Source organism: Phyllobates terribilis, unplaced genomic scaffold (assembly GCF_046119375.1).
Source record: "Phyllobates terribilis strain yellow unplaced genomic scaffold, ASM4611937v1 Scaffold_5150__1_contigs__length_53926, whole genome shotgun sequence".
Classification (NCBI taxonomy): domain Eukaryota; kingdom Metazoa; phylum Chordata; class Amphibia; order Anura; family Dendrobatidae; genus Phyllobates; species Phyllobates terribilis.
In genome coordinates, this window is record NW_027367898.1 from 8,789 (window position 1) to 29,111 (window position 20,323).

Below are 20,323 nucleotides of genomic sequence, written 5' to 3' on the forward strand. Positions count from 1 at the left end.
AGGACCTCTATATTGCTAAATCTTAAACAGGTATGCGTGTTTTGGGTCTGTTGTGATATCGCTTGTGCTATTTAGAAGTCGCTTCGTCGCTACAGGGTATCGCGAACCATATCTCAGTCGCTACCATAGCGACCATACCTGGCATATCTTCAACGATGAGCAACATTGCACCCACATACTGACTGAGCAACGCATTCGCCGCATTCGCGAACTTCACGATCCAGAAAAAGCTACACCACCTCCTTCCCCAGTGAAGTTAAAAGCGACTTCCAGCAAGGGAAAAGGTAAAATGGACAAAGTCGCTGAAGACGTCTCTGCCTACCCCCTGCCAAGCTCTGAGCTGCCCCTCGCACGCGATCTGCTCGCCGCCTTCCTCCAGCAGCAGGTCACAAACGAGAAACTGCTGCAGTCAAATGAGAACATTCTGGACGCGCTGCTAACAATCAATAAAAATGTGTGCGTGACTCATAAACTGATCAACAGTAGGTGCACCCAGCTAGCTTGCCTGGTCGCTGGTCGCGACCCAGATCCAGTGCTATTCCAGTTTCTTCCCTCTGAGCAACGCCTAGCCTATGAAAAGGCGTGGGCAGAGTACCACCAGTATCTAGAGGAGGAGCGATCTCGGGAAGAGGACGAAGCGGCAAAGGCAACGGGGGATGTGCCTCCAACACAAGAGGCACCAGCGACTACAGCTCCAGAGCAACAAAAGGTCGCGACAGCCTCGGAACACGCTGATCCTGTTGACGAAGAAGCAACTTAGTTGTCTTTTTCTTTTTCATGTTCCGAGTCCTTTTTTAGTTTCTTCCTTAGGTTAATCTAGCCAGTAGCTTTTTGGGTGCGTAGTCGAAATGAATATAAAAGTATGCTTCGCTCGTTTTTCTCTACTTGCTCTATTATCTTGCCTAGTTATAACTTAGTTCCTTTCGCTTAGGCATCTTATCATCATTCCTCTAGAGAGTAGATCATGATAGCCGCCTTAGTTCCCTAATCATATATATGCATGACTTTTTCAATGATGTCAAAAGGGGGAATAGACCTGGCATACCGGTTGCTTAAGTCAGGGGGAACTATTACCATAAGAAGCGACCTATGGAAACACAAAGCGAGACTTGATCAAGGTAAAGTGTTACTTATCACTGCTTCTCTAAACATGTTCATACATTAGAAGATTCAATACTTCTCTAAACATGTTGCCTTAAATATATGCCATGTCTTATATAGTTTGTCATCATTAAAAAGGGGGAAATTGTTAGGTCAAGCTAGTATTGCTTTACCTCAGTTTCTCTAGTTTTAATGATAACAAACACTTGCTTTTAACATCTACATTGAGTTTACTCAGTAAAGGTACTTAGGAAGCGTATGGAGTGGAGAAGAGCACGGGAAGCAAGTCACGATGATCAGGAGCAGGTCGCTATGCATGAATCAGAGGTCGCGACTATATACAGAAGGTCACTTCCATGACAGAGAAGGTCGCGACAATCACAGACAAGTATTTGTCTAATATAAGGTGTTGTAAAGTCTAAGCTGTAAAGACTTATCAACGAAGAACACTAGTGTCAAGCATAGAAGATAGTCGCGAAAGCCATTGGAAGGTCGCTGCAGACGTTATACCATCAAAGCGACCTCAAGACTATAAGACGAAAAGCGCATGCCTTCGACACTTAGAAGATCGGAAGATACTAGAGCGTGTCTCTCACGTTTTAGTAGATTCGCTTAGATACGGAATGATATGAGTATCTAGCACAAACATTATCTTTTAGTATATGTTTTATTCTTTATTTTATATCTTCTATAACTAGAAGATTTAGTTGTTGCAATTCAGTTTAGATATTCGATTTAGGAGTAGATTCTATAGACCAGATGTTAGATGGTCTATATATATCTTAGAGATAGCATTTTGTCATGTGTTGGCGAGGTGAGGCGAGCAGAGACTAAATTAGAGAGGAATTTAGTCGAAATCAGGCGTTGTAAACAAGTGAGAGAGAGTAGTATAGTTGCTTTAGAGATCTAGCTTACTTAGAAGTTTTATTGTGTATGAAACTAGACTGTAACTAGGATTGATAAGCAATATACGAGTTTGTTTGCAGAACACTGTGTCATTAAGTTTATTTCCGCACATTAAAGATCCTCAAGATCAAACAAAGTTAACTTAAAGACCTCAAGGTCGCTCTAGTCGCGACCTAAGCAAAGATCAACGATCCTACACTAACGGATACATTCTGTTGTGTTTATATGTGGATGATATGCTCATTATTGGGTTGTGCAGATGTGATACTAGGGATCAAAATCATTAGACATTCTGAAGGGATTATCTTGTCTCAAACCCACAAGAGATTCAAGATTCACTCAAGTGGGACGGCAAAAACACATGTGGGACTTAATCTTCATCTAACTAAGAATGAAGGTGAATGAGTACTACATGTGGAATAAGCACGGGTAATTGATAGTCTAATGTACTTGACCAACTATACACGACCTGAATTAGCGCACTCGGTAAATGTACTAGTCACTATAACAATAATCCAGGACAAACACAGTGGAAATGGATAACTAGTTTATTGAACTACTTACGATGAACCAAAAGTTATAGGGTTGCATCATGGGACAAACACAACAAGTGCTACGTTGAGGATAAGCTTAACTTTTAATAATTCCATAACCTTTTCTCAAAAAAGGGTGAGGTATAACAAGATACCTATTATGGTCAATCACCTAAGTGAGTGTGAAATGAGACCGTTTCTAGATGAACGTCGTGAGGCTGCATTCTCCAAGTTCAATAATGAGTAACCAGGGTTGTTCAAGGCCAAAATGAATAAAATTGGAGAACCTAGTTATGTGAGAGGATGAAACTGTGTAATAGTTGTTGTCTAGGTTTACATCAAAGCCTGGGTGGTTCAAGACATTGCGTTCACCACCTGGACAAGTAAATCCGATAGCTATTCAGTATGGGTGGTTCAAGGCTAAAAAATTGCTACTATTCCAGATGCAGTAATTCCTCGTTCGTACTCTCAAAAGTCTTTTTGTCGAGTCGTCATATGTTTAGAATTATTTTTATTCATGTGGGGAATTGTTGGAACAACTATTTTGCTCATACTTCTAGGCACATTTGCGATGTGTTTCGGCCATCGGTAGTGCCAGAATAAGGGAGTGTTGACTTCGTCTCCGCGAGTGCATACCCGTAGCATATTAATACGTTAAAATCGAGTTTCGTTGGAATGAGAAATCAGGGTTCAAAAGTAACACTTTGGGTTTAAGATATAATATCTCATATCTTTTAAATATTTATCTTATATATTTCTCGTGGATTGATCTTCAAAGAACATGTGGATTGATCTCCAAGGAACATGTGGATTGATCTCCAAGGAAACTCTTCAATATGAAGTAGTTACGTTTGACCTTATTTAATATGAAGAGTTTACGTTTAACCCTATTTAATACGAAGCGGTTACGTTTGACCCTATTGTGGATTAATCTCCGAGGAACCGAATATCTCTATATAGAGATCTCTCGGTCTCATTCTAGACATATCAGAAAACAACAAAGTTTTCACCTTTCCTCTCGATTCTCTGATAACCTCTTCCTCTGAGTTGTTCATCGAGTCTGAGAGTTCGTTGTAGTGCGCTGGTTCACAAGCTTTGGTTATGAGTGTAGCAGTCCGAAGAAGTTCGCAGTTGTATCATGGGATTCGGACCACCGGTAACCGTCTCACTAACGGAGTATTTACAAAATTAAAGACAAAGTTTTGTATTCGCCTCTGGAATCTCCGCTACAATCCGCATTCCTCATTTAATTTTCAATATCCTTAATCCTGAATTTACATTACTTTACAAATCTAATCTAATCTAATATATTGTAAAGTTAACATTGGACAAAAATCATAAATGTGTAGTTGATTGATATTTATTACATACATGAATAATTTCTTGCTTTGGCTTTAGAGAATCCAACACAAAAATTTATTTTTCAAACACACAAATCCATATTTTATTTTTTTTGGCCCAAACAAACATTTATTATGCACCAAAGGAAGAGTCCTGGTATGATTTTTATTTCATTTACATATAGTAAGTATGATTGTTCTTTGTTTTTTTTTTCGTTTCGCTGCTAATTACAATATATTTATGCATTCATGGAAAATAAAAGTTTGTATATACAAAATTAGGGGGATTTCAAATAATTAAAAATGAATTTATATTTGTCGTTAAATAATATTAAAGATTTTTGAATTATATTGTTCCCTTCCGCCCCCATTGAAGAACCCAATTCTTCTTAATGCGTTTCATTGTATCCAGACTATTCCAATCCACATTCAACTTAATCGTCCTACATCATAAATCACAATTAAAGTATAAAGAAAACCGATTGAAAACAAACATTAAATAAATCGAACCATTGAGATCCTCAGTCAACTTAAACGCTATATTCCCTAAATAACCATTAAAGATATCAAATATGGCTTTTGGGAAATCACCATTAAAATATCAATCATGGGATTTCAGAAACTATTCAACTTCCACAATACTAAACCACGGATGTGAATATATATCCCTACAAACACACCCCTCAAGATCATACTCACCTCAGTTCCTTCTTCTACAATGCAGCAACAAGGAACAAGTCTGAAACAATGAACCGCGCTGGAGCTCCACAACCATCAAAGGACAAGGCACTGACTCAATTGCTCTACCTTGGTTGTGCTCATGATGCACAATGGAATACGGTACACCAAAATACACATTACTTTGCCTTTTTACTAGGATCTTCCATTTTTTCATATATTTTGTTTGTTTCCTTTATTTTATTGTGTAGTTTTTTTTCTATGTTTTTCTTATCAACCGACATGGTACAACGTAATATTGTATATTCAAATAAACGGATTTCTAAGTTTTGTTCGAGGAAAAAAATTAGACTGAGTAGACAAATATATAACGATATTTAATATCATGAAGTACAAAGACATCAAAATAAAAAGACGACTGAAATAAGTGATCTTTGTTTCAAATTAAATTACACAACAAGATTAACTACACCACTAACAATATGGAAAAAAAATTATATTGATTGACTAATATAAACACAATTATACATATAAAAAAGTAAATAATTATCATTTTATTGGCCTAAATTAGATAGGGTTGCTGGAATGTTCATAAGTTTTGTTCAAGCAAAACAATGAGAATTAGTAGACAAATATATTACGGTATCTAATATCATGAAGTACAACGATATAAAAATTTATAAAATATCAAAATAAGTGACCATTGTCTCAAATCAATTTACACAACAAGAATAAGTACACCACTAAGAATATAAAAAAGGGACAATTATTAGTGTTAGGTCACTAATATAAACACTCTTATATACAGAAAAAGTAAATGATTATCATTTTCATGACCTAAATTAGATAAGGTTGGTGGATTATTCTAAATATAGGTCGAATAAAACTAGATTAAAATTTTTAATAGAGTATTTTAAATTGTATTATTATTTTGTATAGAAAACATTTTAATTAGGTCAATTATATAGGGTTTTTGAAAGATTCAAAATATAACTTCAATAAAACCAGCATAATAATATTTATATAGTATTTTAATTTATTATCATTCTTTATAGAAAAAATAATACAATAAAACCACTAGGGCAAGAAAAAGAAAAGGTAAGAAAAACATAAAAAAATACACGATAAAATAAATGAAACAAACAAAAAAATACAAAAAAGAAACAATGGCCCGTGCGTAGCACGAGCCCGAAAGTTCTAGTATACTATAAAAGTTGAGTTGGAGGTCCATTAATTATCTTCAAATCAACCACCACATTTTCAATTTTAACCTTACTTCTTAACAAGCTAATTACATAATCACCCCTAACATGTTAATTATATTTTTTGACCAAAATATTTTATTGTACCAATAAATCTCTTATTAAATTATTTATCCTCGTTGTATTCCTTACTCTTATAAAATTAAATTCCACACAAATTACCATATGTTCTATATCTATCTAATATTAATTTTATTATAATACTTATAGCATAAAGTTTATAAATCATTAAACATCTATAAAAATATATCTCTAATATATAAAATGTATATACGAAATCTATCTATAATCTCTATTTTCATATTATCTTTTTCCTTCCCCCCTTCACCATTAGTGTTGGATGGGATAAAATCAATAAATATAATAATAATAATAATAATAATAATAATAATAATAATAATAATAATAATCTATTTATGATAATAATAATAATAATAATACTAATAAAGTTGAGCTTTTCGAAGTATTAATTGCTTCCAAACTCAACTTGGTGTCAACCTATCTAATATCCAATCTAATTTAAGTTGATTAACAACTTTTTTCCTTTTTTTGTTCAACCTTTGAAAACAGATGCAATTAATAGTTTCTCGGAGGTTACAAAACCTTTGATCTACCATAGATAAACGTTACATATGTTGGACTTAAATATGCTATAAAATCAACCTTTGAATATAGATGCAATTAAAAGATTATCGGAGGTTACGAAAACCTTTCATCTACTATAGATGAACGATACGCATATTGGACTTAAATATGTTTTAACACTAGGCTTAATCCTCATTATCCATTTCAGATGATCAAACAAAGAATTTTTTCATTCATCTTTGAATATATTTATAATCGTTGTTGTATGAACAATGTTATTGGGTGTACTATGATTTCATAGCATTATTTATGTGGTTGAGCGTGTTGTTGGGCAAGGGTCTTCCGGTGTTGTAAGTATTTCAAGTAAGGCATGTTGCTTTCCACATTTCGCTATTATAATTTCAATATGATCAAGTTCTTTCATAGATTTCAACTGTGAATATGCAAGTGTTTCATGACATTTCTTTCATGTGCTCCTAACATCTTCTTCACCATTGATTCATCTCTACTTCTCAATTTATGAGTAAAAGGAGACTCAAATATAATTTAAAGTACGTGTCTCAAGCAAGACATGTTGCTCTCAACATTTTACTACTATAATTTCAATTGAATGACTCATCAAGTTCTTCCATTGATTTCAACTGCAAGTATGCAAGCTAAGTTCCTTCATGTGCTCCTATCATCTCCTTCACCATTGATTCATCTTTACTTCTCAATTTATGAATGAAAGGAGTGCCAAATATATCATATATATATTATCAAGCACCAAAACTTATATTTGGTGAAACTGAGTACACTAAAATATTGATACATGGTCTGCTGGTTGTGTGATTGTTGAATTGATATTTTGATTCTTTATTTTTTTTGTCCTTTTATTCTAAACATTGACAACAAAAATTTATCAACCCCTTTTTAGAGTTGATCAACTTGTGGAGATCATCATATTAAACTTATTTTTACTAGAAACTTCGCAAAAACATACATTTTTTAAGTTCACACAAAGAATGTGATTAATTAAGAGATTGTCCTCATTGTAAATAGGATTAGGTCTTGGGTACTCTAATAAGAGAAGAAATCAGGGGCATAAATCCTAATTACATTAATTTTTAAGTTCCCTCGTATCAAAACTCATCCTTGCCACAAGGTATGCCATTTATGTATTACAATTTCTCATATCTATAATAATAATGTTGTAGTACAATTTCAAATGCACAAAATAATTAAAGATTTTATTAGCGATTCAACTTATAGTTCAAGAAGAGACATAATAATAAAGTTCTCATAGTTTATCCACTTGTTGATATAAGTTCTATTGTCATTTTTTATATGTAATAGAGTCCATGATTCTACTAGAAGAGACATCTGTTTTCCAAACTCAACTTGATGTCAATCTATGTAGTATCCAATCTAATTTAAGTTGATTAACAACTTTTTCTTCTTTTTTTGTTCAAACTTTGAAAACATATGCAATTAATAGTTTCTCAAAGGTTACAAAACCTTTGATCTATCATAGATGAACGTTACATATATTAGGCTTAAATATGCTATAAAACCAACCTTTGAATACAAATGCAATTAAAAGCTTCTCGGAGGTTACTAAACCTTTCACCTACTATAGATGAACGATACGCATATTGGACTTCAATATGTTTTAACACTAGGCTTAATCCTCATTATCCATTTCAGATGGTCAACCAGAGCAGATAATTTTTTTCCATTCATCTATGAATCTATTTTATAATCGTTGTTGTATGAACAATGCGATTTGGTGTACTATGATTTCATAACATTACTTATATGGTTGAGCGTGTTGTTGGACAAGGGTCTTCGTCGTAAGTATTTCAAGTAAGACTTGTTGCTCTCAACATTTCACTACTATAATTTTCATTGAATGACTGATCAAATTTTTCCATTGATTTCATTGCGAATAGGCATGCTAAGTGCTTCATGACATTTCCTTCATGTGCTCCTAACATATCTTTCACCATTGATTCATCTGTACTTCTCAATTTACGGATGAAAGGAGTGCCAAAAATATCATATACATATTATCAAGCACCAAAACTTATATTTGGTAAAACTGAGTACACTAAAACATTGATATATGGTCTGCTGGTTGTGTGATTGTTGACTTGATATTTGGATTCTTTAATTATTTTTGTCCTTTTATGTTAAAAATTTACAAATTTATTTTCTTTTTTTATCAACCCCTTTTTAGAGTTGCTCAACTTGTTGAGTTCATTATATTAAATTTCTTTTTACTAGAAACTTCGCAAAGCATACATTTTTTAAGTTCGTACAAAGAATGTGATTAATTAAGAGATTGTACTCATTCTAATTACTATTAGGTATTGGGTACTCTAACAAGAGAAGAAATCGGGTGCATAAATCCTAATTACATTAATTTTAAGTTTTCTCATATAAAAATTCATCCTTACCACAAGGTATGATATTTGTGTATTACAATTTCTGATATCTATAATATTAATGTTGTAGTACAATTTCAAATGCACAATAAAACTAAAGATTTTATTGGTGATTCAGCTTATAGTTCGAGAAGAGACTAATAAAGTTTTCACAGTTTATCCACTTGTTAATATAATTTCTATTGTCCTTTTTTATACGTAATAGGGTACATGATTCTCCTAGAGCCCCCTCCCCCACCACACACACATACACCATCTTATGTGTTTCATTTTAGTAAGATTACACTAATATGAAACATAATGATGCATACAAAGTTAGAAACCAATAGTAATACTAGATAATACAGCTCAAGTAGAGTAAAGAAATAGATGCATACAAGCAATAGTAATAATCTAATAATCACTACACATGGATGAAAACTCTAGATATATTAATACAATATAGTCTATATTCTATCAAATATCTTTGTATAACAATAACTCAATAAGACAAATATTTTTACGGACAAACACATATCAAATAAAATAGGGTACACTAAATGTAAAAAATATAAAAAATAACAAAGTCCGTGCAAAGGTACAACCTAGTTTCTATTAGATTTAAATTACATGTTACTTCAATTACTTTTTTTTTTTGGGTGCAGGTTACTTCAATTACTTACGCACTTTATTCACACAACTCTCTAAATTGGACAATGACTTGTTTATTTTTGTTTTTCGAAACCAGTGATTTGTTTAGTTGCTTGTAAAGTAATATTTTTGTGTGATTTTCGGTCATTTATAGGGGAAAGGTGCTTATTTTCATATAATCCGGTTTTATAGGGCCTCAAGGCCCAAATTGACATTTAATGGAATGTGAAACTAAGAGGCCCATTTTATCTCATTTGCGGTAAGAAAGGAAGTTGAAAAGTATATCATTCCTCAATTTCTGAAATCCGAAGTTGATAACGGAGGGAACTGAGCAGAGTGTCGACCATCACCACCATCAACAAAAATGCTTCAAACTTGTGTCTCCTTCCCTCAAAACCCTAACGTTCAATTTCTTCTCCAAACCACCTCAACTCCTCCTTCTTCGTCTTCTCTCCCAAATTTGACCTCATCTTCTCCTGCTTCCGGTGTTAGTCTTCTGCCTGTACGCTCAGTCAGAATTTCCACTCCATTTCTGCTGTCTTGTGCTGCGTTTAGAAACACCGCAACAACCGGCGATAATAAGTCGAGGCCGGTAATTAGATGGAAGGATATATACAATAAGGTTTGGTTGCTGGAGAATTCGGGAAACGGAATTTCTGGTGTTTTGAACCAGTGCGAAATTGATGGCAAGACCTTCGAGAAACACGAGCTTTTTGTGTTCGTCAAGAATCTCAGGAAGTTTCGGAGGTATAATTATGCTCTCGAGGTAAGAATACTGAGAAATTAGACTGCAGTGAGTTCATTTCATTTTTTGCATTTGTTATGACATCTTTGAACGTTGTATGTGCTTTTCTTCTGAGTTTTGTTCAATGAGGTGTGTGGTGCAGTATGATAGACTGTTGTTTGTGATGAATGTTTAAATTGAAGTGCAGAACTGCAAGTAAAGATGTTGGTACTACTGTGCAAGTATTGAAAGCTCTTCATTAGCAGAATGAGCATGATGTAGCTGAAATTAGGTTGCTCCAAGTCCGTGGATAATGAGTTGACTTGTATAATGATGCAGGCTTTGTTTATTAGACTTGCTAAGACTTAGGAGGAAGTATTCATTCATGCCTTTTTGTCTGGACTTCTTTTGTATGCTTATTGTTTTACATGTGCTATATACTAATTGTGAGGATTACATGCAGGTCTTTGACTGGATGAGTAACAGGCCGGAGAGGTTTGATCTGTTCAATAGTAGTGACATGGCAGTCAAGCTGGATTTGATTGCAAAAGTGCATGGTATTTCATCAGCTGAAGATTTCTTCACAAGGATTCCTGATGATAAGAAAGAACGGAGACTCTATGGAGCCCTACTAAATGCCTATGTGGAGGCAAACAGTAAAGAACGAGCAGAAGTATTAATGGACAAAATGAGGAAGGAAGGTTTGGCTTCATTTCCTCTTTCATTTAATCGTATGATGACTATGTATATGAAACTCAAGGAATACAACAAAGTTGAGGAGATAGTTTCAGATATGAAGAGGTGCAAAATTAGATTAGACTTATACTCCTACAATATCTGGCTATATGCTCGAGGTTCCCAGGGTTCTATTATTGGTCTTGAAGAGGTTTTTCAAGAATTGGAACAGAACCAATACGTATTCCCTGATTGGACCACATTCAGCTCTATGGCTACTCTGTATCTTAGCCTGGGGAAGCTAGAAAAAGCCAAAGCTTGCATGAAAAGCCTTGAGGAGAAACTCGATGGGGAAAATCGTTCACCTTATCACTATCTTTTAAACTTGTATGGGCGCGTGGGAGAGAAGGAAGAGGTTTATCGTGTATGGAACATGTATAAATCAAAATTTGAGATGATGACAAACTGGGGTTATCATTCAATGGTTCATTCTCTTGTCCAGGTTGGTGATATTGAAGGAGCTGAGCATTTCTATAATGAGTGGTTTACTGTGAAGTCGGCCTATGATGCTAGAATTAGCAATATTCTGTTACAATGGTATGTGAAGGAGGGACTTTTTGAGAAGGTTGAGAGTTTTTTTGCTCATATGGAACAAGGTGGAGGGAAGATGATTGCTAGTACTTGGGAGATTCTTGCTGAATATCATATCAAACAAAGGAGAGTTTCTGATGCGTTAAACTGCTTTAGACAGGCTAAGAGCACAGGCTACTGGAGGCCTAGATCTGCTAAACTGTTGCCATTTTTGGAGCTTTGTGAGCAGGAAAGTGATGAAAGTTGTAAGGAGGAGATGATTAGATTGCTAAGGGAAATGGGCTTCTCTTATGATGAATTGCCTAAGTCTGACCCAGATGATGAAACTGGCTGGAGTGGGAATATTGATTCTGAAATGCTACTTTCAGTTACTTAGTCTGTGAACATTCTTTACCCTTTATGAAACAAGGTAGCAAGGGAACAGTAAATCAGTCATTCATACAGCTTGAGCAGGGCAGATAAATCTCAGGGATGAAGGCTCTTGAAAATGGTGGATTGTGACTATGTGAGGCAAAGTCTTCCACGGATTAATATTCTTCTCTTCTGGTGCTCAATGAATGGCATTATCTTCTGCACTATTTTGTAAGTCCGGTTTTGCTTCACTCATTTCTCTGTTCTTAACATGATCCTTCCTTTTGTATTATCTTCATGTTAATTGCTTGTGGTCTTATATTGAACATTAAAATTAGTTTGTTCATCTTTGTGAAAAGATCAACGCTTCCAATTCTTGGAAAAAATCAGTGTTGACCAAAATCGTAGTGCGTCAGAATCAAACTTTTAAAGTGTAGGTGGACTGTAGAAGTTGACCAGCTAGTTTCTGTCTCATTTTTCTCGACATTCTATTATTATTTTTTTCTATTGAGCTAGTGGTATTCACATGTCCAGGAAGGAAACGTGAGAATGTGAATTAGGGGTGTATTATGTAAACTTATTAGTCCTAAGGAAGATTAGAACTTCCAGCTAAGAAAGTAAACGCTGATCTCATATAGATATGATGCCCCTTTACCCCAAAAAATATAGATTTGATGTATTCTTAAAAATCTGAGAAATTACAGAAATGTGGAGAACAAAAGAATATCCCTCATGTTATGTCATCGTCATATCCTGCCGTATGGTGTTTGTAGTTTGGGAATATGCCGCCTTTTCCAAATCTGTGATCAATAAATTTCTAGGATTATTATTTATTAGAGAAATTTTCAATTTTGTATTTTAAAAACTGACCTCCATACTTTTTATTTGTCTTATGACCCCCTTGTATCATCAAACTCAAGTGTCATTATACCAATTTGCAACCTTTTTATTTGTCTTATTATTGATCTAATGAATTTTCTGTAAATCTTAATTTTATCTATTAAAAATGTTACTTTGCAAAATGACCCTTATTGTTACCTTTCAAAATGCTCATCTCATTCCTCTCTCTTTTTTCTTTCCTATTTTCTCCTGCTCAATGTTAAAACACCTAATACATCTATCCATCTAGAAGAAATTTGTGGTTTAATATAAGTAAGAGATCATAGCTTGTCGGCGAGATCCTTCTGCTTCTATACATTTGATTAAGTTATTATTTTGAGATTTATATCTTTGATTCAAATTTAAAATATTCTGTATAGATTTCTATAGATATTTTGCAAGATTTGTGGGCCGCTTTTAGTTGCTCCATCAAGTCCCAACCTCATGTATGCTACAACTATTAAGTACTGAGGAGGGCCACTTGGGCCTACTACTAACCCACCTACTTAACATTTCTACTTCTATTATCCTAAAGAAAATCTCTTACCGTACGCAAAGCATGTTTCAAAACATAATTCCCAGCTAACAAAATGCGCTAAAATATAGTTTAACTTAAAAGTTGAAGTTATATATTCAAACATATCAACTTTTATTCACCTTATTTATGGGTATTGAATGGAAAGCATGAAGAAACATGGAAAGAGAGTGGTTAATGTTGGCAAAGCAACAAAGAGCGTTTGAAATGCATGGATTCAATTACAAAAGGGGGTGTGAGTTCACATGGGCCATCACATGTCCCATACAACCTAACATAATGCTCATATTTTCTTTCTTTCTTTTCGTTTTGATTTGAATATATATATATATATATATATATATATATATATTTTGGTTTTTGATTTATGCGTCGTTTGATTCATTGTTCGAAATGATTTATATTGTTGCTTGCTTTGTTTTGATTGTGTAAAAATGTTTTGAATTTTGGTTCTGGTTAGAAACCTATGTTTGTATATTTGAGTTACTGTGTCTATTTTGAATGTGCATTGCTTGAATTAACTCGTATGATATTAGACTTGAATTACTGCTAATACTGTTCATAAATAAAGAATTGAAATGTACCATAGAAAGGCCAATACCAATGTTGACATATGAACCACTTCTGTTCAATAATGCTATAACATTTCTAAAGAAGGAGATCGAATCATTATCTTAATTGCAAGTCTCTAATTATTCATTAGATACACTTATGAAATAATATTGATTGGTCTTCATCTATACGTTGTTTTTTTATTCACTCAAGATACATAGTCCGTATGAGTTAAGAAAAGTGAAACTTCATATATATTGTCATATTGACAACATACATCTTCAATTGTTAACGACAATACTGCAAATCTGAGCTGTCACTAAATAGTACTGATCTCAGTACAAATCTTGCTATGTTGAATGACAGCTTTATATGATAAACCGTGATCTATCTCCCAATTAATTAATCACTTAATCAGCTGATTAATATCAGATCTAAATCACGTGAGTGTAATATATACATATAATAGTTTAAGCTATGTGTGTTGATGTGTTGATAATGTGTATAAAACTTTATTTGGTCGTATGTATAATTGTATTTTTATAAGTAAAGCAGATGGGTAGGCATGTGAGATCATGTGGTGGTGGATTGTGATTAGCTTTCATGAGATTAATTAATATTAGAATGTAATGAAATGTGGATTATGTGGGTACATATATTATCATGAAGGTTGCAGGAAAGATGGAGCTACTTTTTTGTGATCAGTTTGGTATTACTTGCACGCCACAACTCACAAGGATCCATCACCGATTCATGTAAATATAAACAAACTCTGTTTTTTACTTGATTTGTTTAGATCTAATAGTTGGTTAGTTCTAATTCTGCAATTCAAGTACGTATTTAGAACGTTCTGATCAATCCGTTTTACCTAATCAAGACTAATTGCTGGTCCCAACTCCAATTGTGGATGTAAAATCCAATGATCACTGTTAGAACCCTTTTTTCAGAAATGAGGAAATAATGTTATTTTTAAAGATGAGGAAAAATCTAGAATTACTTTGTTTAATAATATCATCGCAAGTGTTCTGGTTTAATTTAATCTTTAAAAAAAAAATGAAATTAGAAGCTCTCAGTTTAAGGATTCCTCATTATGCTCTCCCGCGAGCAAGCCTTCCATGTCCCGTAAAGGCTGACAGAGGCTTTCATGAAACTGGATCAAAGTTTAATTCGATGGTTCTTACAAAGATAATGCTGGATATTCAGCCTATATCATTATAGATCAATCTGGAAGAATTATCCTTGTCGATTCTCGAGAAGTTCAAGTTACAAATGCTCTCCAGGTCGAAGCTTTAGCTGCTATTGCAGGAGTTAAAACTGTTGTTGGATTGGGGTCCCTTTTTGTCGTCGTTGAAGGTGACAATCTCATGGTTATAAACAGTTTGAAACGCATGTGGAAGGTTCCCTGTGAAATCGACTCAATCATTCAAGACATCCACAACTTAAGCTCTACTATCCAGGCGATCAAATTCAATCACACTAAACGTCTTGATAACCAAGCGGCCGATTTTTTCTCTAAATCTAGATGGAATACATCACTGATATTGGAAGGGATTAATAGATTTTCTTTTACCTCCATGGTAGACAGACAAGATCTCCTCTATAGCCAATTCCCCTTCAGAGTGTGGGATTTTGTAAAGATCATCCGCTTAAATGATTTAGGCCATTTTTTACCTTTGTGTTGTTTGTTAAAAAAAATCTTATTTTTCATTTTAACTGGTCGAGTGTAATTTTTCTTACACATCAACTTAGCTTGACGCTTTCAAAGATTAATTGGTCTATATTTAATTTAAGTTAGATAATTAGGGCTAAATAGCTTAATTCGTACCTCTTTCCACAATTTATCTTTTACCAAATTGTAGACACAGCAAAAGGTGATTTGCATACCACAAAGTGATAGATTTGTGGGTATTTGTTTCTCATAATGGAGGAAAAAATCGTTCATAAATTCATGACAGATGATTTTATGGTATATAAATAACTTTTTGATGATATATATCAAAAATTAACACTTATTTTTATCATAAATTTCACTTTGTGAAACTCAATTCACCTTCATATTTCGTTACTAATTCAGCTCATTTTTTACTTGATATGCCAAATAAAGTTCAAGTTAATTCACTCGAGATCGAGGTTATTGGTCCCCCCATATTATCAAGCAAATTGGTCATTATCGACGAGGAATACAGTGAAAATAAATCCAAGATACTGCAAAATTTGTAAATTTGCTTGATCTCTTCGATAGTACTTCTACACTGCAAACTCCACATGCTGTAAATATATGCTCAATTGCTCATGCACCCGACACGCATTTCGTCATATATCTGAGATTAATACTGCTCCAGTCACATATTTTTCGTCCTTTACTTCATCTCATAATTAATTTATAAATTAAGAATAAAGGGTTTCAAAATCACGTTATAAATAGAACAAACCCGACAAAGTTTGGAATTTTACTTACTAGAAAATACCCGTAATGTGTTTGACAATTATTTTTGTAAATATATGGATCTAGAAACAAAAGCTGTTCTGAGTTATTAGCAAGTCCCCTGATCTTCAATTTTTTAATCGTAACACTAATTTTAGCATGCCATTTGTTAGCTCTCCATCTTTTCTGAAACTTGATTATGAAAATATTTCTAATTATGTTTCAAATATAAGTCCAAACTTTGAGAAATATATATACATATCAAGAAAATTAATTAGGTGTATTAATGAATTGTGCACCAGTGTGCATACTAGAAAGTGTACAAATACATTAGTATAGAGTGCAGTCGCGAGTGTACCGGTAGTGCACTCAAAATTGAGAAGTGCATCAGTGCACTATTGAAGAATACACTAGTAGTATATTGAAGAGTGTATCAGTACACTATTGAAAAGTACATTACACTTAAAAATGCACCAATAGTATACAGAATAGTACACCAGTGCACTACTGAAGAGTGCACTAGTAATGCACTACCAAGTGCACCAGTAATACAATGAGTAATGCAATAGGTATTAGATAGTGTACTGAAAAGTGCACCAATAATATGTTGAAAAGTGCATTAGTTATAAATTATAATGAGTCCACATAAAGAATTAGTCCGCATCGAAAACGTATATGACCCATAAATGAAATATATTGTAGTGTTCATGTTTATGTTTTATTACTTATAAGTAAAAGTTGTTATATGTTTCATATGAGTAGTCACTAGTCATACAAGGTATACATACAGATATGACGAATGAATATATTTTATAACAGGAATGCATGAATCTAGGAATTTTTTTAAGGGGGGTTACTATACATATTTATAAGGATAAATATAATCATTTAGTAAAAATATAGTGAAAGTTATTCATAAAATATCAAAAATAGGAGAGATTGGATGGATATGAGATTTCAACTCAAGACCTTTCCATAGTACAATGAGAGCTTACCACCTTAACTAGAGAATTTTGTTGTTATAGATTGGATTTTTTTAAAAATATATCTATTTTTTCGTTTTTTTCCCACTAAATATAATTATCGGGATTGGATAAACGGGGGGCCCGGGTCCCCCTAATACCCCCTAAATCCGCCCTTGTTTGTACATATGCACTCCTTTTTGCACGCTCAAGTTAGAAGTGCAAGGATTGCACGCCTAACTTGGACGTGCAAGGGCATTATGAGAACGTATATTTTGCACGCCTAACTCAGGCGTGCAAGGGCCGGCTGGGGAGTAAAGAGCGCGCCCCATCTGGGCGTGCACTGCCCCACTTGCACGCCCCATCTGAGCGTGCAAAAGACTTTACTCTTTCCGACAGTACCCCTAGCACGTCCGAATTAGGCGTGCAAACCTTGCACTCCTAACTTGAGCATGCAAATGGAGTGTATTTAGACAAAAAATGAAGTACATATAGTCGTTTCCTTAGTATAATAACCTTTATATATATATTGTTCGAATATCCTAAATCCGGGCATGAAGAAACATTAGGCTACCAATAAAAATATATTAGTGGCATTTAAATAAAAAAATTAATTTATGCATACTTTTTTGGTAATATTGCTTCAAATTTTTATTTGTTGTAGATATAAAGGGAGCAGAATGTAGAAGGGGGCCATGGCCATCACATTTCTCATTATGTGAACACCAAAATAAAACGCCAGACTCTGCCTTCTCTTGTGACACCACACTCAACTTGACCTACAAAACTCTCAAATCCCCACTATTCGAATTCACATCCATGGCGGAGAATCAATTGACCGAATACCCGCGCGGAAATGAGCTGGCGCCTGATATCCAGAACACCGCCCCGAGGCTTATCGGCTTCCTCTCCACGCTACTTGAGCGGCTAGCGGAGTCCAACGAACGCCGCCGGGAGCAAGCCTCTCCGGCGATGCAGAACCCGACTGCATTTCACGGCGTCACGTTGCCTTCGATCTCGATCCGGAGTTATCTGGAGAGGATTTTCAGGTACGCGAATTGTAGCGAGAGCTGCTATCTGGTGGCTTATGTTTACCTCGATCGCCTTGCTCAGCGACAGCCGATGGTCGGCGCCGTTGATTCTCTTAACATCCACCGCCTCCTCATCACCAGCGTTCTGATCGCCGCTAAGTTCATGGATGACATGTAAGTAAAAATTCGAAATTGTTTGTTTTCATGAAATTGGGGTTTTAAGCTAATCATGATTAGGAGAGTAAATAATTAGGTGATCTCGTGTTGTGTCATTGTCAATGGTGGATGGGAAATTGAATTACGTAATTAAGCAATTTGCATGTTAGTTGAGCTGAGTGGTGCTAATTATGAAAGTTCATAATATAGATTAGTGATTTAGTACTCAGGTAATTGCAATTACCGGAGTTTTACTAACTGATAAAAGGCATTTGTGGTTACTAGTTAGTAGTAACGTGTGATTTTGGTTGCTCTGAGAGACTTAAGTTTACAATTGATTCTCAGAATTCGATATTTTAGCGGGGAATTTGACATCCAAAGCAGAAAGATTGAGTTTATGTAAGACAAAAAAATGTGCTAAAATGAGTAATTTCACATGCCATGGTCTTAATCACAAACCCAATGGACATGGTGGGCCCCTTGATCTGCCAGGTAAGCTCCAGCTGTCTCCTACACTATTTATCAGCCTCTTTTCCCAGAAACGTCACCGTGAAAGCGAAGGAACTAATTTTGTGTTGATTTCTTGATCAATTACAACAGGATAACACCAGTGATTAAGAATTAAGTAATTAACCGACTGTAGCTGTAATAATAATAGTCGATAAAATGAAACTTCACTTGGGAAAATCATAAGAAAGAATAAGTTATATTTTATTTAAATAAATCAAATATGAAAATCCAATATTACATAATTCACAATCATATATACGTTTACTTGCTGACTGACATATTCTAATTCATGTCTTATTGTTAACCAATTGATACATACATCACCTAAAGTTTGGCCTTGGTTTTGTAGGTATTACAACAATGCATACTATGCAAGAATAGGAGGAATAAGCACAAAAGAGATGAACTTCCTTGAGGTTGAGTTTCTATTCGGATTAGGGTTCCGATTGAACATATCTCCATCCACATTTCATGGCTACAATGACTATCTCCATAGAGAAATGCTTCTGATCCAACCCACCTTGATAATGAATCGTTCTCCTAATAATATGGTTATTGATAATCAACATTGTTCATCTTCTTCGGTGAGATTAATCCATCATCAATCGTGTTTTACAGCCTCTAATAGTGTGGTTGATCATCAGGATGACGCGACTAATCCTTCGTCTCATCACCATCATCAACAGTTGGCCGTTTGATCATTGAGTTTTGCTCGTTATGTTTCGGAACTGAGTTTTTGTATGTAAAGTTCAGTTTTTTGTGTGGTTTGTAATGTTAAACTTTTGGGTTTGTGGGTGTATATATGTGAGTTTATTAATGGCCGTTGATTTGCATCTATGATCCATTCCCGTGCATATATATATAGACCTATGTGGGTCAGATAAAGGTAAAACAAACTAGGGATCCCATTAAGAAGAGACCAACCACAGTGCTACGGATATGCAAGAGCATCCCGTGCATATATATACAAGAAATCTAGTATTTGTTGAAGAATAACAAAATTGAGATGATGGAACAGAGAGTTTCGACCTCTCAGGCTGACCTTGTCTGTGATACACTGAAGTTAATGTTTTTGCTAGAGTTGAAGTTGTGGGTTTTTTTTCTGGCGAGGTTTGGCTACTGTGAAATGATGAGATTGTTGATATTCGGATCTTCATCCTACATGACCATTTTCTACGCAAAAGTCCTTCACGAGAATGAGATTGTCCACCTTGTTCTTATATATGCTCTGCCGAATCCTCAGGGTAGAAGACGGTTTTGGAATAACCTAGAAAAGATATCATGGGTATACGAGAGCTGTTTTTTATAGGGGGAGATTTCAATTGTATTGTGTCCCTTGATGAACGGTTTGGCGGCACAAACATTCTCTCCCTGGACTCGGAACGGTTTGTTGAATGGATCAATGCTCTACAATTGATCAACATGGGTTCCTCGGGATGTCAATTTTGGAGCTGTGGTATCACCGAGACTA

The 20,323-nt window shown here is 34.6% G+C and overlaps 2 protein-coding genes across 2 annotated transcripts; both read left to right on the plus strand.

Annotated features, from left to right (window-relative positions):
• Window positions 1-9,825: 9,825 nt before the first annotated feature.
• Window positions 9,826-11,827, plus strand: LOC141249794 (uncharacterized). The gene is made up of 2 exons (XM_073669805.1): window positions 9,826-10,227; window positions 10,649-11,827. The coding sequence occupies exons 1-2, from the start codon at window positions 9,826-9,828 to the stop codon at window positions 11,825-11,827; spliced, it is 1,581 nt and encodes a 526-aa protein (XP_073525906.1).
• Window positions 11,828-17,607: 5,780 nt separating this feature from the next.
• On the plus strand, window positions 17,608-19,550 carry LOC141249795 (uncharacterized). The gene is made up of 3 exons (XM_073669806.1): window positions 17,608-17,620; window positions 17,820-18,360; window positions 19,202-19,550. The coding sequence occupies exons 1-3, from the start codon at window positions 17,608-17,610 to the stop codon at window positions 19,548-19,550; spliced, it is 903 nt and encodes a 300-aa protein (XP_073525907.1).
• The last annotated feature ends 773 nt before the right edge of the window (window positions 19,551-20,323 follow it).

Bases quoted from the DNA above. Each gene is read 5' to 3' on its own strand.
- LOC141249794 (XM_073669805.1), top strand. From the start codon at position 9,826: ATGCTTCAAACTTGTGTCTCCTTCCCTCAAAACCCTAACGTTCAATTT. The intron at 10,228-10,648 runs GTAAGAATACTG...GATTACATGCAG, and splicing joins GGTATAATTATGCTCTCGAG to GTCTTTGACTGGATGAGTAA.
- LOC141249795 (XM_073669806.1), top strand. The intron at 18,361-19,201 runs GTAAGTAAAAAT...TTGGTTTTGTAG, and splicing joins GCTAAGTTCATGGATGACAT to GTATTACAACAATGCATACT.